Genomic DNA, 16,528 nt, shown 5'->3' on the forward strand with positions numbered 1-16,528 from the left:
TCACTGCCGATCACTTTTGAACGAGAAAGAAATTTCAAAAGCACTTTGTAATGCGGCGTCCGAGTCTGCTGTTCAAAGAACAAACAGTCAAAAATTCCACCGGGCACCCGACAGCCTCCAGGTGTATCTCTGCATCTATAGTGTTAGATGGGATACTGACTATAGCATGGAAATACTGCTGGGAAGTTTTTTTTTTAACTGTTCTTAGCTTTGCTGCTTCTACAATCCTTTCTTAAGAGATGCATTGGGAAGCCACAGGCAGACAAGTAGGGCTGTTGTTTTGGGCAACGTCGATCAATAAACAGGATGGCTGAACATGAAACGAGGCATTTGAATAAAGCCATTTTCTACATTAGGAACCACGCAGTACTATTCCAGGTCTAATCAATGGGCTGGATCCAGCCAGCTCTTTGACTTACTCTCACCTAGGGTTGCTCGCTCCAGGTTGGGAAATGCTTGAAGATTTTGGGGGGTGGAACCTGGGGAGGGCGGGGTTTGGGGAGGGGAGGGATTGCAATGGGGTATACGGCCATAGAGTCCACCTTCCAAAGCAGCCACTTTCTCCAGGTGAACTGATCTCTGATGCCTGGAGATCAGCTGTGATTTAGCAGGAGATCTTCAGCCACCACTTGGTATAGTCCGCCTTTCTCACTGACACTCAAGGTGGATTACATAGTGTGAGTCAATGCAATCAACAGGATGGGACATCCAAATAAGCAATGTAGTAGGATTAGGACTGCAAAAATCTGAAACCAAGCAGAAATCTAAATCACTGTAGCCCCATTGTGACATGTCTTCTGTGCATGTAAGTCCCTGGTCCCCAGCATGGCCTTTTTGGATGGACAAAGTGGACCCTTCCTCCTTTATCAGCAGAAAAGCTGGTTGCATTTGGCCCAATACGTGAAAAAGGCAAGTTCTGGTGAATGCATTAAGTCACGGAACCATGAGCCATCCCAGGGCTCTTTTCGTAGAAAAAGCCTAGCAGGAACCCATTAGCATAATAGGCCACACCCAACAGCAAAACTCATTAGCATATTAGGCCACACCCTGACAGCACTGCTCATTAGCGCATTAGGCCACACCCCCATGTTACCAGAAGTGTGGTCATCCAGCCACACCCACCTTTCCCTTCTTATTCTGTTTACCTTGTTTGTTGTCAAAACCTAGGGCTTTTTTTGGAGCAGGAACTCCTTTGCATGTTAGGCCACACACCCCTAATGTAGCCAATCCTAATACGTTTCTGCTATTGGGTGTGGCCTATTATGCTAATGAGTTCTTGCTGGGCGTGGCCAACTCAGGAGCCAGCCGGAACTCCGTTCCTGTGCGTTCCTGCCCAAAAATAGCTCTGAGCCATCCATTAAAACTAAATCTAAAAACTCAATGAACAGCAGTAAGGGGGTCTACAAAATCCTTCCTATTAATTAATAGCTGTTCTTTTCCACTATAGAGGGTAAAACACAGATAAAACTATGGCATCCATCATCAGCAGCTGTACATTTTATTAATAACACAGTATAAATGCAAAGTTTTCTTAATGCCGAGTTTATGTACTGACAACTGCTTGCCACTCTTCAAAGAAAATATTTCAGCTATTGTGTTGATTTTTTTTTTCTTTTCAGTCGTACATACAGCATGGAGTCAGCCTACAAAGCAGCTTGCTGTTGTTGGTATCTTAGAGCAGAAAAATCAATTTACCAAGCTCCATAGTTTGGCACGTCTTTAAAGAACTCCAAGCTTTAAGCAAGCAGCGAGGGAAAATAAGATTGCTCCAAGCCAACCAGTCCCTGAGAGTTACTTAATAAATATGTTTTGTACCTGAAGATGTCCGTATTCATCGTGGGAAAAGACTTCATCACCGGTGTGGGCACTGAAAATAGAATGGAGGCATTTGGAGGGCTTGGGGTCTTGTTTGTATTGTTGAACCTTTGGGGAGGAAATGAGAAAAAGCACAGGATAGACATTATACACAATCCCAAACAACCATATAAATGGTTAAGCCTTTGTCCCATCAGTATCATAACTCACATGGACTGTTAGTTTAATCACAGTATTGGAATACAGCCTATTGAAGAGGTCAGACCAAGATTTCTTCTAACCCAGAAAGCAATCCTGAATTGGTCTACTCAGAATCTATTCAGGTCTATTCGGTGAGGCTTATTCCCAGGAAAGGTTATCTGGATTGCACTGCCAGTCTCTTAATTTTGAACAGGAATGAGCGGAAATTATGTTATCAGACCATTTCCTAACATACGTTTTCTTCCAGATCGGATTTAAGAGTCCAGTGTGTTCTACAACACAGGTGGACAGAACGGCTACCTTTCTACTGCCATAGAAAACATGGTTTTGTTTAACGTTTCTGTTTTCTTTCAAACAAAAGGCAATCGATACCATCTTCAAATACGTATTTTCATTGGCTGTTCAGACATAGTTTTCCCCGGGGGTTCCCCTGGAGAGTGGTCTGGAGTGGATCTTGAGCTTCCACAGGGGGAATTCCCCTGTTGTAGCCAACTTGTAGGGATGAAGGAACAACCAAATCAAGATAGCCGGGGGTTATTTGAATGCTGGCTCTCGAATGATTCTGGGAGGTTAATTCCTCTTTCGCCCTAGTGAGGGGGTATGTAAAGATAAACCAGCTCAAAGTCCGCTTGTGGTGTCTCCTCAAAGAGAATACAGGGAACATAAAAACATCCTGACAAACCATGTAATCTACACACACAATCTACTCATAACCTAGAACAGCTCATTCCCCCCCCCTCCAGATAGCAGCTGCAAAAAGAATGCATGACCTTTGATGGAGTCCCATTATCTGAGTGGTTTACCCCATTAACTTTAGCATGTCGGTGAAAATTAGTAATTTTGCAACCACTTAGAGAGGCAGCAGTCATTGCGAGAGGACTGACATCAAAGCTTTGTCATCGTCGTCAGGAAGAATCATTCTGACCCATCAAATCTTCACTGTTTTACCACAGACCTAATACAACTTTTCATACATATCGGCACATACACAGCAATATGTCTTGCACATGTGCCGTAAACGGGAAAATGTTACTGTGACCAGTGGCATCCCCCAAACATTTAAAACAAAACCCAAAAGGTATAACATTAAAAAAGACAAGAAGGGGGACCCGCGATACTTGTGGTCCTCTCCTCCACCCTTCTCCTCTTAAGGCTGTAAGGCTGGGAGTGCGTGACTGGGCCAAGGTCACCCAATGAGCTTCCATGGCAGGTGAGGTTTAGAACCAAGTATGCCAGATCATAGTCTGAGATGCTAACCAATACATTTCTGCACATATGGGGAAACTTCCCTGCCCCCCAAGTGCCCCCGATGTGCTGATTTAGATATCTGCACGGAGAAGGCATGTTGGGAATTAGATATATAGATAATGATCCGGGCAACCTCCAAAAACATCATTAATTAACAACAAACATTAGGATTCTGAACCAACCCTTGGCATCGGAGGAAAACAGACCTAAGGTCCCGTTTTATCTTGGTAATGCTAAAACATCAGGCAACAGGCATTATAAAACCACTCACTATTGCTTTGGATGGATTTCACCCTGATTTTATTTGCTGCTGCTGCTTCTAAGAGAAATCCATGCATGTGGTAATCCTGTCTGCCCTTCCTCTAACCAACACTTAATTTTTTCCCCCTAATCTCCTACGGTCTTTCAGCATGATTATTACTTTTGGGTGCACGGATTACCAAATCCTTTTTTTGCAAAGACGTTAAAGCACAATAACCTCCATACCCAAAAAGGTGAACATGCCAATTTATATTAATGTAAGAAGCTGCTCTCATCCAATTCGTCACTGATCTGTCTAGCTCGGACTACTGGGCTGGAACCAACCACCCTCCAGTTTAAGGAACCTTCCTTCAACTAAAGTTCTTCTCCCTCCAATGGAACAGCCACTTAAGTTAGAGAAAGGCTTCAAACTTGAGCCAAAAGGAAATGGGAGGTATAAATAGTTTAAATAAACTTTGCTCAGTGGAGTGGTAGGAAGGGGTAAGATCCACCTTCCTTGTTTGGTGTAGTGGTTAGGAGTACAGACTCTAATCTGGGAGAACCGGGATTGATTCCCCACTCCTCCACACGCAGCTGCTGGTGTGACCTTGGGTCAGTTCCAAGTTCTTTCAGAGCTGTTCTCTCATAACCAGTTCTCGAAAGAGCTCTCTCAGCCCTACCTACCTCATTGGGGAGGGGAAGGGAAAGGAGATTGTAAAGCCTCTCTGACTCCTTCTGGTAAGTGAAGGGCAGGGTATAAATCCAATCTCCTCCTCCTCTCTTCCTTGTCAGTGACCCATCTGAGCTCTGAGAAGGAGCAGAAGATAGAGCTGCTAGAGGGGTGAGTGTTTTTTATTTACTTTCAGCTGAGGTGATTTAGCTGAGAGGGTACTGTGTGGGGAGACTGTGTTTGGGAGTGTGTGGGTGAGTTGTGAGTTGTTGCAGAGTCCTGGCTGCTTGAGATAGCATGTGAAAGGGTCATTGTTTAACCGTAAATGAGTGCCTGGCCACACCCTCTGCTGGGGGAAGCTTCTATTTAAGGGGGATTAAATAGATAAAAGGAAGTACAGATAAAAGAAAGAACAGATAAAAGGAAGTACTTCTTCACCCAGAGAATGATTAACACACGGAATTCACTGCCACAGGAGGTGGCGGCGGCTACAAGCATGGACAGCTTCAAGAGGGAATTGGATAAGCACATGGAGCAGAAGTCCATCAGTGGCTATTAGCGGTGGCTCAAGTGGTTAAGACGCTGAACTGCAGGCTGTGGAAGGTCAGTAGTTCAGCAATTCGAGACCCGGGTGCCGCATGACGGAGTGAGCTCCCATCAATAGTTCCAGCTCCTGCCAACCTAGCAGTTTGAAAGCAAGAAATTGCAAGTAGATAAATAGGTACCACTTCGGTGGGAAGGTAACAGCGTTCCGTGCTCCTTGGTGTTTAGTCATGCCAGCCACATGACCACGGAAACGTCTTCGGACAGCGCTGGCTCTTCGGCTTTGAAACAGAGATGAGCACTGCAACCCTAGAGTCGGATTCGACTGGCTTTCGAGCAAGGGAACCTTTACCTTTTTATAGATAGGAACTCTCCGTCTGGGGCAAGTGATGCTCTGTATTCTTGGTGCTGGGGGGTCAACAATGGGAGGGCTTCTAGTGTCCTGGCCACTGATGGACCTCCTGGTGGCACCTGGTATTTTTGGCCACTGTGTGACAGAGTGTTGGACTGGATGGGCCATTGGCCTGATCCAATAGTGGCTTCTCTTATGTTCCTAGGATAGAAGCTCTTCAGAGTCTTTGACAGAGAAAGCTCATTCCCAGCAACTGCTACCTGAGATCCTTCAATGGGAGAGACTGGACCTATGATCTTCTGCATCAGAGCAAGTGGCATCCTACTAAGTCATGGCCTATTAAGTCATGTTCACCCCTTCCCTTTACACCTTGAGTGGAATAGTATGGAATCAGAAACTGGGCCCTCCTGCACCCAGAGAATCCAGGGTCCCCTGAGTCCACCCAAGCTCATTCTCCTGACTTGGCAGACTGTCGTGCAGATCCAAAGATCTCAGTGTATTCCTAGTAGGAATGAGATCTTCCTTCATCAAACACACCGTTCAAGATCTAAAGATATTGTCTGGTTAGCAAAGCAATATGGTTGGCCAGCAAAGCAATGCGGGCTTCAAAATAACAGTCCGGCACTCTTATTGTTTGCATCAATATTCAGCACACACAAGATCAGAGCAAAATTTTCCAGTACTATAGGGAAAAAAGGCCAACTACAAAGAGACCAGAAAGGGTTGTTTTAAGAAAATGGTGCTTTGGGTGGCTGAAACTATTACGAGACAGCTAATTTAAAAACACTAAGCGAAAAGACAAGCTTGACAAACTCCAGTGATTAAGAGGGGATGCTATTGGGGAATTAATGAAAACATTACAGCATTTATATTGAACAAGAAAAGACATTCAGCATCTTTTTTCCCCCTGATTGGCACAAACATCTAGGGAGTAGCTTCCTAAACTAAACCAGATTCTGAAAAATCTCTGACGCATTTCGTGACTTCTTCTGGATGTTTTTGACTATCTGGTGTAAAAGATACAAAGACCTTGGAAGTGACCAAATCGCTATCAAACATTTGACGGATAATGTGACAGATGAAGTGTGGGCCCACAAGACTCGCTGGGGGGGATCCCATCTCCCCCCCCCACTTTCTTACTAGGCCTGGCATGGCCCCCATGCTCTGTCACAGCCATCACCGACCACAAAGGAGGTAGGTGTGTTCTCTGTGCTTGAGCAGAACATGATCTTTTATTTGCGGGGAAATCTAACTGCCCCAATGTATTCTTTTAAGGTTTTAGATTTTCCTGCAAACCTGGGGGGGGGGGTTTCCTCCAAGCGTGCAGGAAAATCCGTATAGTTTCATTGTGGCCCCGATCCATGGATTTCGATATCCACAGATGGGAGCCACACTTCACTATTAGATATACAGATTTGCTGCAAACACGCGCAAAATGAATTCCTGCAACCAGAACTTTCTCATGAGCCTCAGATCTTTTAATGCACCCCATGTTGTTTACACCGCTAAGGATGAAGGGGACGTATACTTATCTGGAAGCAAATATCTATTCAATTTGGTGGGACTGACTTCTGACGAAAATGCATCAAATAACCAGCTTTCACTTTAAAACAATGACAAGGATTCTAGCGGTCATGCTACGGGGACAATTTTGAAGGACATATAAACTGTATTTTTCTAGTAGTCAGAAATCCAAACAGGAACTGGCTGATGTTCAGATCATTCCCTACAACTCATTCTTTCAACAGCTGTTTGGTGTAGTGGTTAAGTGTGCGGACTCTAATCTGGGAAAACTGGGTTTGATTCCCCACTCCTCAACTTGCAGCTGCATTGGGCATCTTGGGCAAGCCATAGTTCTGTCAGAGCTGTTCTCTCAAGGACAGTTCTGTCAGAGCTCTCTCGGCCCCACCTTCCTCACAGGTTTTCTGTTGTGGGGAGGGGGAAGTGAAGGAGATTGTAAACTGCTCTGAGACTCTGAGTGAAGGGTGGGGTATAAATCCAATCTCCTCTTCTTGCTCCTCCATTGACCATAAACGCCTTACAGCTTACTCCAGGGTCTCACTTACCTTTTGCTCTTCTGACATAGCCACTAAGCTCAGTTTTACCTGCTCACAGAACGGCAGTGAGGATAAAAGCTGATAAACCCCTTATACATCCTCCTGAGTTTGCTGGAGAAAGGGTAGGATACAAAGATAAATAAATTGCAAAGGGACGGGTCAATAAATAATCCTTGTTAGTTTATTTTTTGCTTCTCTTATTTGCTCTGATCTTTCTCCGGCGTGACATTGATTATCGTAAAAAGCCAACTGGGCTTAGGGTGACAGAGGAAATTTAGGGTCTGATTAGTCAAAGCCCAGAGAACTAAAATTAAAGAGAGCTCAGGGCTGCCAACTCGCTCACCGGCATCACTGCAGTTATGATTAAGCAAAACTGATTTGCACCACCTTTAGTCTCAGGTGCCCAAGATATTGACAGCGGCCAAGGAAGTAAAATGAAACTATCAAACATGGCATAACCGTTAGGTATATTAGATTATTTAGTCAGGAGAAAAAATTAAATCCATCTGATACGGAGATCAGAGTTGGGTTTTTATGCTTCCATGCTATAAATGACTGGCACCATTAGCTTAGCTAGTTACTTCTTTGTACTGGGGAATGAAATTACATCTACTGTAGCATAACATTTGAAAAGATCTTTCTTGATAATGATGTGCGATGTCAAGCCTCGGTAGACAAATTATAGGCTTGTTAAATAGCTTTGCCATCAACTAATGAATACGTTCGCTCTCCTATTTGTTATGGTTTTTATGCATTCTCTTCCTGGCGCAAAATTCCCCTGCTGGCTGCATTCGAGTGCATTTCAAATGCTGAACATATAGAATCAGAGTTTGGTTCATGTAAAAGGTGGCTTCTAGTCATGAAGGGGCTACTTTCCCCTTAGGGTGTTTTTTGAGACAAAACTAAATTCAACTACGACCTCCCATTGGCAGAAGAGTCTATGCAAGAATCTATATGACCCATGAAAGCACTGTGAGAACTCCTGTCTAATGGCTTCCCCCACCACCACTCAGAGTTTTTAGAGCTGTATTTGCTTAATTTGTCCCCAAAGTGGTTTACGATGTTCTCCTCTCTTCAATTCTGTCCTCATAACAAACCTGTGAGGTAGGCTGGGCTTTGTGATTGTGACTGGCCTAAGGTCACCTAGCAGGCTTCCATGGCAGAACGGGGAATTCAAACCTGGGTGTCTCAGATCCTAATCCAGCACTCTAACTGCTACACCACAGCAGCTCTCTTATATGTATATTCAGGCGAGTAGCCGTGTTGGTCTGAAGCAGCAAAACAAAGCTTGAGTCCAGTGGCACCTTTAAGATCAACAAAGTTCAATTCAAGGTGTAAGCTTTTGTGTGCACGCACACTTCTTCAGATACAGTGAAACAGAATTTCCTCTCGACCATTACATATAGGAAGAGAGGATGGGAGGGGTTAGTTGTCAGGAAGGGTCAATTAGAGTCAAGACGGAGACAGAAACAAAAATGGAAATTACCAGTCCATACCTATAGGTAGAGGGTGAGCAGTAAATATCATACAGCATAATGAAGATCTTTAACAAATTCAAGGCTCAAACAGGGGTAATAAGTTTAGTTTATATGGTTACCATTTGTTTGGGTTCAATTCTGGGGGGGGGGAACAGTGAAGGAAATAAATATGTCAACATTGGAGATTGATGTATCCTTAATTGTGGGAGTAATTAATTGACACCCTGCCATCCATCTCCTCTCAAGCATGGAGGCGACTTTACAGCATCTTCTTCTTTAATGTGGGGCTGTGCAGATTTATCTCCCCTGTCCTCAGACTAGAGAAATAAACTCCAGTTTCTACAATTCATTACATTACAATCTACTATTCTAATCTGTTATTCCAAATAAGAGATAAAATAAAATGGCCCTTCTGGGGGATTTGTGAGCATAAGATGTAAAGGCTAAATGAGGTTAGTATATGTAGTGAGATAAGAAACCAGAATCCCTATTAAGTCCTGGGGACGCCATTGTTCTGAGTGTTGTAATAACTATCAACTCAGCAATTTCCCTTTCCAGTCTGTTTCTGAAGTTCCTTTGCAGTAAAACAGCTACTTTGAGGTCACCCACTGAAGGTCCAAAAAGGTTGAAGCGTTCTCCTACAGGTTTCTCAGTCTTGTGATTCTTGATGTCAGATTTGTTTCCATTTACCCTTTGGCGTAGGATTAGACCTGTTTGCCTTATGTAGAGAACCAAAGGGCATGTCAGCTTTTAATGGTAGGGTTTCGCTAACTATGTCCTTTTACAGCTTCACATTTAATGGCATATACAATTAAACCCATGTGAAGCCAGGGCATTGGTTGAAGGCACTTGATGCAACAACCTTGCCAAAGCTAAGCAGGTCCAGGATCTGATTAATACCTTGCTGGGAGACCACCTGGAACTCCTATGAATGCCACCCTGAATTGCCAGAAAAAAAGGCTGAACACAAACAAATGAAGGGGAAAGAAAAAAAGAAAGAATAGGTTTAAGTATTTAAGCTACCTCAAGGGTTGTAGGGCTTCGCTAACTATGTCCTTTTACAGCTTCACTGGGTTGTCAATGGCAACCGTCTGGCCAGATTACTCCACTTTTAAAGCTATGGAACAACTGCCAAAATTGCCACACTCTCCCGGAAATCGTTAGCTTTCAGACTGAACTGAACCGGTTTGGGGTAGGTTGAAGAGGAATCACTTGACAGAGCCCCAGTTAGGTGTAGTGGTTAAGTGCGCAGAATCTAATCTGGGAGAACTGGGTTTGACTCCCACTCCTCCACTTGGGAAAGCCATAGTTCTGACAAGAGCTGTCCTTGAAAGAGCAGTTTTTGAAAAGAGCTCTCTCAGCCCCACCTACCTCACAGGGTGTCTGTTGTGGGGAGGGGAAGGGAAAGGAGTTTGTAAGAGTGATTAACACATGGAATTCACTGGCACAGGAGGTGGTGGTGGCTACAAGCAGAGGTCCATCAGTGCGTATTACCTACAAGGTATCGATAGGAACTCTCAGGCTGGGGCAAATGATGCTCTGTATTCTTGGTGCTTGGGGGGGGTCAACAGTGGGAGGGCTTCTAATGTCCTGGCCCCACTGGTGGACCTCCTGATGGCACCTGGTATTTTTGGCCACTGTGTGACAGAGTGTTGGACTGGAGGGGCCACTGGCCTGATCCAACATTGGCTTCTCTTATGTTCTTATGTTATGTTCTTAAGCTACTCTGGGACTCCGAGTGAAGGGCGGGGTATAAATCCAATCTCTTCTTCTTCTTCTTCTCTCACTTCTGACCAGGATCCAAAGATCACCACAAGTAGTTCTGTGTGCCATTCACCCACCCGGCCCCCAGCAGAACAGCGCTGAACCACAGTTTGTGATGTGTCATGTTCCCCCCCACCCCCGGTAAACTAACAACAACGCCGAATACATGCAAGACGTCATGTCTAAAATAGCTCTTTTCATGCTGAAATGTATATCCGTGGGGAAAAAGGGTTGTCTGACTACGTTTGCTTCTGCCAAAACGCTACTCGGAAAATAGATTTTCAAAGGATATTATGCACGGATCTTCTCCTTATTTTCATCCAGTCCTAATAGACTGCCAAGACTGACCCTCAAGAACAAGCTCAAACTTAATTACAAGAAGAGGAGGGGGAAAAAAACCCTTGAGTGTGTATCTAAAATAATGAAAAGAAAGACTCTCCATTTGTGAAGCGCAAGACAGGATTCTCTGGGGGAGCCGCGCTCATAAATAATCTCTTGCTATCAAAGCCGGTTGCGCGGCACCTTGTCATCCGAGCCCACACAGAAAAGAGACAGATACTTTATTTAAAAGAGATGGTGTCACACTGGATTTTTTTTGGCAATGAACCGAAAAGCAAAAGAGACATGTCAGGTGTATCATCCTTTAAACAACGTGATCTCGATGTGGTCTTAAAACGTCCCTATTACTTTTTTTTAATAAAAAAGGCTTAATGAGGATAAGTTTTTATCTGTTTCCTTTGACTTCCTTTATATCCTGCTTCTCTCCCCAGTGGGGACCCCAAAGCGGCTTACATAGATCTCTTCTCCTCCGTTTTATCCTTACAACCACCCTGTAAGGCAGACAGATCAAGATGGGTAGCCGTGTTAGTCTATCTGTAGCAGTAGAAAAGAACGAGAGTCCAGTAGCACCTTAAAGACAAACACAATTTGTGGCAGCTGAGGAGGAGGAGGAGGAGGAGAAGAGATTGGATTTATACCCTGCCCTTCACTACCTGAAGGAATCTCAGAGTGGCTTGCTATCTCCTTTCCCTTCCCCTCCCCACAACAAATACCCTGTGAGCAATGTTCCCTCTAAGCTGTGGAGTCTTGTGAGCAAAAATTCTACTTGGTGAGCTACTGGGCATAAGTTGTGAGCGAGTGATTTGGCTACTGCATAAATTAGTTTGCTCTGGAGCCCTCCTTCCTGAGCTCAGACAAAAATGTGTGAGCTGGAGGCTAAGAAACTGTGAGCTGGCTCACATTAACTCAGCTTAGAGGGAACACTGCCTGAATCATCCTGCTGCCTCCCTTGTTTGGAGGGGAGGGGGTTAACAACAAACATTCAGCCTGATTAAGAGTTAATATTACTTTCTGTGGAATTGGTTGGGTTTATTAGATGTGGTACAGGGATATCCTTGGGAACACAAAGCAAAATTTGCATCACAATATATACGCAACACGAAATTTCAAGCAGTCATTAAAAATAGACACTTGGAGTACACAAGGGGGAAAGTCCCAAAATACTATCAAATAGTGATCCACTGCCTGTGAGGTAGGTGGAGCTGAGAGAGCTCTTTCCAGAATTGCTCGTGAGAGAATTTGTGACTGACCCAAGGTCATGCCAGCAGCTGCATGTGGAGGAGTGGGGAATCAAACCCACTTCTCCCAGATTAGAGTCCGTGCTCCTAACCACTACACCAAACTGGCTCTCTGCTCACTTCTTCAGAAAGCTGATACCCTGCCACAAATTTTGTTAGCCTTTAAGGTGCTACTGGACTCCTGTAAGGCATGTTAGGCTGAGCGCGCACGGCTGGCCTGAAGTCACCCAAGCCGGCTTCCATGGCACAAGCGGGGATCAGAAGCCGGGTGTCCCCGATCCCAGTCCAACACTCTAACCACTACACCATGCTCGCTCGAACCACTAAGAATAACACTCTTGCAAGAAGAGTGGTCACTCAAAGCAATCTGTTACTCTTCAAGGAGTTGGATCCAAAGGCACTCTTCCACGTGCGAAAAGCATTTTCTGCTCACCAAAGGATCGGTTTTAAAGGTTGTACTGGAACACTGCATGAGGAAAGTGAAGCTGAACCCAAATATGTGCACGCAAGTAAACACGGAAGTCCTACAGAGCCTACAGTAGCAACGTGTGAATCCCTATGTGCGCATCCGTTCCAAACGGTGTGGTCCGGCTTAGGCAAAAAAACACTGCACACATGTACAGTTTATTCACAGGAGCAATGCAACGTGAGAACTGCACCAGTGTATGAAATGACCTGCTTCCTCTGTGGTTGGAGATTATTTATTATTTTATTTATTAATTCAATTTATCCCCCGCCGTCCCCGCGAGTGGGCTCAGGGCGGATCACAGTATGCTGAGATGTTTTGGTTCATGTTTCCCATATCACACTGCTCATGCCATGTGCTGTACTTTCTGTGCAAGTCAGCCTCTTCTGCATTGTCAGAATGGACTCTCAGAAAACCCTCCCTAACTCTACAGCTTCGACACACGTCCCGGTGCTGCTCATGAGAATGCAAACTTGCGATGCATCCGTGATATTAGTAAACCTCTAGATTCGAGGCCAATAGCACCTTAGAGACCAAAATAACCTGTCCGAGAGTCAAAGCCCTCTTCATCAGATAGTTTCAGCTCGTGAAAGCTTATACCTTAAAATCCTACTGCGGACCAAACCTCCGAAACTAGTGAGCTCATGTTCCGAGAATAATTAAAAGAAGGAATCTTCTGAAATGAGTTCTAGAGCTGATTTACAATGTCAAGGGCTTTTTTTTGCCTTCGGCTTTGAAAAGCTCCAGGCCCAGAGTCTGGGAACGGACCTTTCCTAGCCGGCCACGTACACTGTGGCACTGCAGCCAATGCCCCTTTTCATTCGATTCCTGCTCGGAACATTTTAAGCGCTGACAATTAACCTAATCCTTTAAAATGAAGTGCGTGCTTGTGGTCCGTGCAGCAATGTTTTTTTACCTTATCAGCCTGGCGCATGTAGCAGTAGAGAATCCCTCGCATACATTTTATGGCGGAATGCTCCAGCTCGTGGGTTCTTCCCTTGTCGTCGTCAATGCGCCTGGGTGGGAGAGATAACCCAGGAAACAAATTGGAAACGCATTCAGGAGAAAGTTAAAAGGCTACCGGCAGCTCTTTTTTTCTTATAATTAACTATTAAGAATGTGTTATATAGAGGCCCTAGCGATCGCTGATGCATTCAGGCCTTGTCTGCTGGCCACAATAAAACCACTTTTTAAAAACAAACAAACACACAAACAAACTCCACATCGAGGCTGCATAGAATGAAGTCAAATAAAGGTTGTATATAAACTTGAGTCCCCAGAGTCAACTTTTTGGTCCCCTTTTTCAAATGATTTTGAATCTGCCTTGGGGCTTAGAGAAAACACACACTTCTCATCAAACTCTATAGGCAAATGAGTTGCCTGAGAACTGACAGTGACATATTGGTATGTCTGCAGGGGTGTTAAACTGAGCAGCATTTAGCGGGCAGAATGCTTTAACTTTTTTGCTCCTTGCTTTTCACAACAGCAGTGTGAAAAAACAATGAATCAATTTCTTTAGACTCCTCATGCCAGTACATCCCATGGCATTATTGCGGAAGCCTTGCCACTTTCTCTTTAAGAGGCTCCGCCCACTTTGGGGGTGTCATGATCTGGGCTGTGCCACCAGAGGCCTACTAGGCCCAGGAAGCCTGGCTAGCAGTAGGTGAGGCTGGGCCTACAACTCCCAGGAGCCCCTGAGAGGTTTTGGAGCCAAAATTGACCAATAGAGAAAAAGAGGGCTGGCGGAACAAAAGGGCTGGTGCCAGAGCAGAAGCTGTTCTTCTTCCCAGAGGGCAGAGCCAGAAGGAAGGCTGCTGCAGGGAAGAAACCCTCATCCGGTCTGCAGGGGTGTTAAACTGAACAGCATTTAGCAGGCAGAATGCTTTACCTTTTTTGCTCCTTGCTTTTCACAACGGCAGTGTGAAAAAACAATGAATCAATTTCTTTAGACTCCTCATGCCAGTACATCCCATGGCATTATTGCGGAAGCCTTGCCACTTTCTCTTTAAGAGGCTCCGCCCACTTTGGGGGTGTCATGATCTGGGCTGTGCCACCAGAGGCCTACTAGGCCTAGGGAGCCTGGCTAGCAGTAGGTGAGGCTGGGCCTACAACTCCCAGGAGCCCCTGAGAGGTTTTGGAGCCAAAATTGACCAATAGAGAAAAAGAGGGCTGGCGGAACAAAAGGGCTGGTGCCAGAGCAGAAGCTGTTCTTCTTCCCAGAGGGCAGAGCCAGAAGGAAGGCTGCTGCAGGGAAGAAACCCTCATCCTGAGGGAAGGGTGAGTAGTCTAGTGCTACTTGGAATAGTGAGCTAGGGACAGTATATATTTAGACGCGTTAGGGCATTTGATTTCTTTTCTTTTCACCCACTTACTGTTATTATTCTGCACCTTGTTGTTTGACCTCCTATAAAATAAGCTATTTTCATTGTTCACTCTGCCTGGTCCTCACGCCTATTATTCAGCCAAAAGGGAGGTCTGAAGGTCTTGGGAAGGTGCTCTGGGCCTTCTCAAGGGAGCCTAGAACCAGAGTGGTGGCAGCGTCAGGTGACACCCCACCTGAGCCGTGACAGGGGGATTCAGTGACATCACGGAGTGTGACCCTGATTGAAACACTGGGTCATCAGCAGTCATGTTACTGTGGCAAACAACTGTCTCCAAGGTAGTGGGGTCTCCGTGGGAAAACAAAGTTTGCAGCTGTACATAACGCAGTTATCATTCCTTTTAAGCTACGAGCTTCACAGAACCTGTTAGAAATTAAGTACACAGAAATACAAATGGGATGGAAAGGAGAAACCAAATATGACAACAGGAAATGTGTGGAAAACAAATATTGCTGTAAAAACACTGAAGGACTAGCAGATCCCACTGAATAAGCTTTATTGTAAAATACATAGGGAATTTCCTACCTGAATAAATATATATATATTTGTTGTCATTGGCACCATCAGCATTTTGCCTTCTTACTCAAAAGGAAATTTGTGACACACTGAACCATGTCAGAACTATGGCACTAATTCTGGGCACATTTATTTGAAAATAAACTCCCTGGGCAAAGCAACGACTTCTGAGAAAACATGATCCAGCTGTATATCAGGTTCAGGAACCGAGGACTTTGAGCAATTTATTGAGCACTTTGTTGTACCGAGATAGGTTTTTAAATTGTATAATAATGTTTTTAAATGCTATCAAATGTATTGGATGTTTTATTACTGCAAGATTCCTTGCCATGTAAGCCGCCCTGAGCCCTACGGGGGAGGGCGGGGTATAAATTTAATAAATAAATAAATAAATAATTGGAATATCTTGCTTTCAAACTGCTAGGTTGGCAGGAGCTGGGGCCAGAGATGGGAGCTCACTCCATCATGTGGCACTCGAGTCTCGAACAGCCATCACCGTGGCCCCTCTACAGGGGGTACCATGCTACAAAACCAGCCATGACCTATATGGCAGCATCAGTGAAGAGAGTGCTGGATTAGGCCATGAAACTCATTGGGTGATCAAGGGCCAGATGTTTTCTTTGAGCCTATCATAAAGATCCAGCCTGGGGATCCAACAGAGGTAGGGAGAACCCTTTCTCTCAGCCTGACCACCATTACAGAGTTCTTGTGAAGATCAGAAATGGAAAGAACTGGGAACGCTGTCCTGAGCTCCTCGGAGGAAAAATATGTCAACCGCTAAAGCACTTGAAACAAGAACAAAGAATGCTTGTCGGCAGACTCTGTTTCCTCCAACAACGTACAAAAACAGGCAGTAACCCTACAGACCCTCACCGTCTTTGTTGCATGCATCTGCACGTCACACCAGAGGGGGGGGGGAAATGGAAGGTTACTAAAAGAAGATGTCAAATATTATTCCGAGGGATGCATGCAACAGGACAGAAGAGGCATCCTGGCTACCATATTTAAATTCACTAATTTAAAATGTCCAGTCATTGCATTTGTTGCATTTAATCTTTGTATATGGTTTTATGGTACTGGGTACCGACTAATGTTAGCCGCCCTGAGCCTGCTCGCACGGAGGGCGGGGTATAAATAGAAATATGTGTGTGTGTGTGTGTGTGTGAATGTGTGTGTGTATATATATATATATGTGTGTGTGTGTATATATGTGTGTGTGT

The 16,528-nt window shown here is 44.8% G+C and overlaps 1 protein-coding gene across 4 annotated transcripts in view; it reads right to left on the reverse strand.

Annotated features, from left to right (window-relative positions):
* The window catches only part of PHKB (phosphorylase kinase, beta), a 194,525-nt gene that overhangs the window by 139,667 nt on the left and 38,330 nt on the right, over positions 1 to 16,528 (reverse strand). For all 4 annotated transcript variants that reach the window (XM_015409423.1, XM_015409421.1, XM_015409420.1 and 1 more), the window contains 2 exons: positions 13,328 to 13,427; positions 1,816 to 1,923 (listed from right to left, as the gene is read on the reverse strand). In XM_015409423.1, the coding sequence (XP_015264909.1) occupies positions 1,816 to 1,923; positions 13,328 to 13,427 (208 nt within the window). The remainder of the gene's footprint in view (positions 1 to 1,815; positions 1,924 to 13,327; positions 13,428 to 16,528) is intronic.

The sequence above is a fragment of the Gekko japonicus genome, unplaced genomic scaffold (genome assembly GCF_001447785.1).
Source record: "Gekko japonicus isolate JY-2015 unplaced genomic scaffold, Gekko_japonicus_V1.1 scaffold794, whole genome shotgun sequence".
Taxonomy (NCBI): domain Eukaryota; kingdom Metazoa; phylum Chordata; class Lepidosauria; order Squamata; family Gekkonidae; genus Gekko; species Gekko japonicus.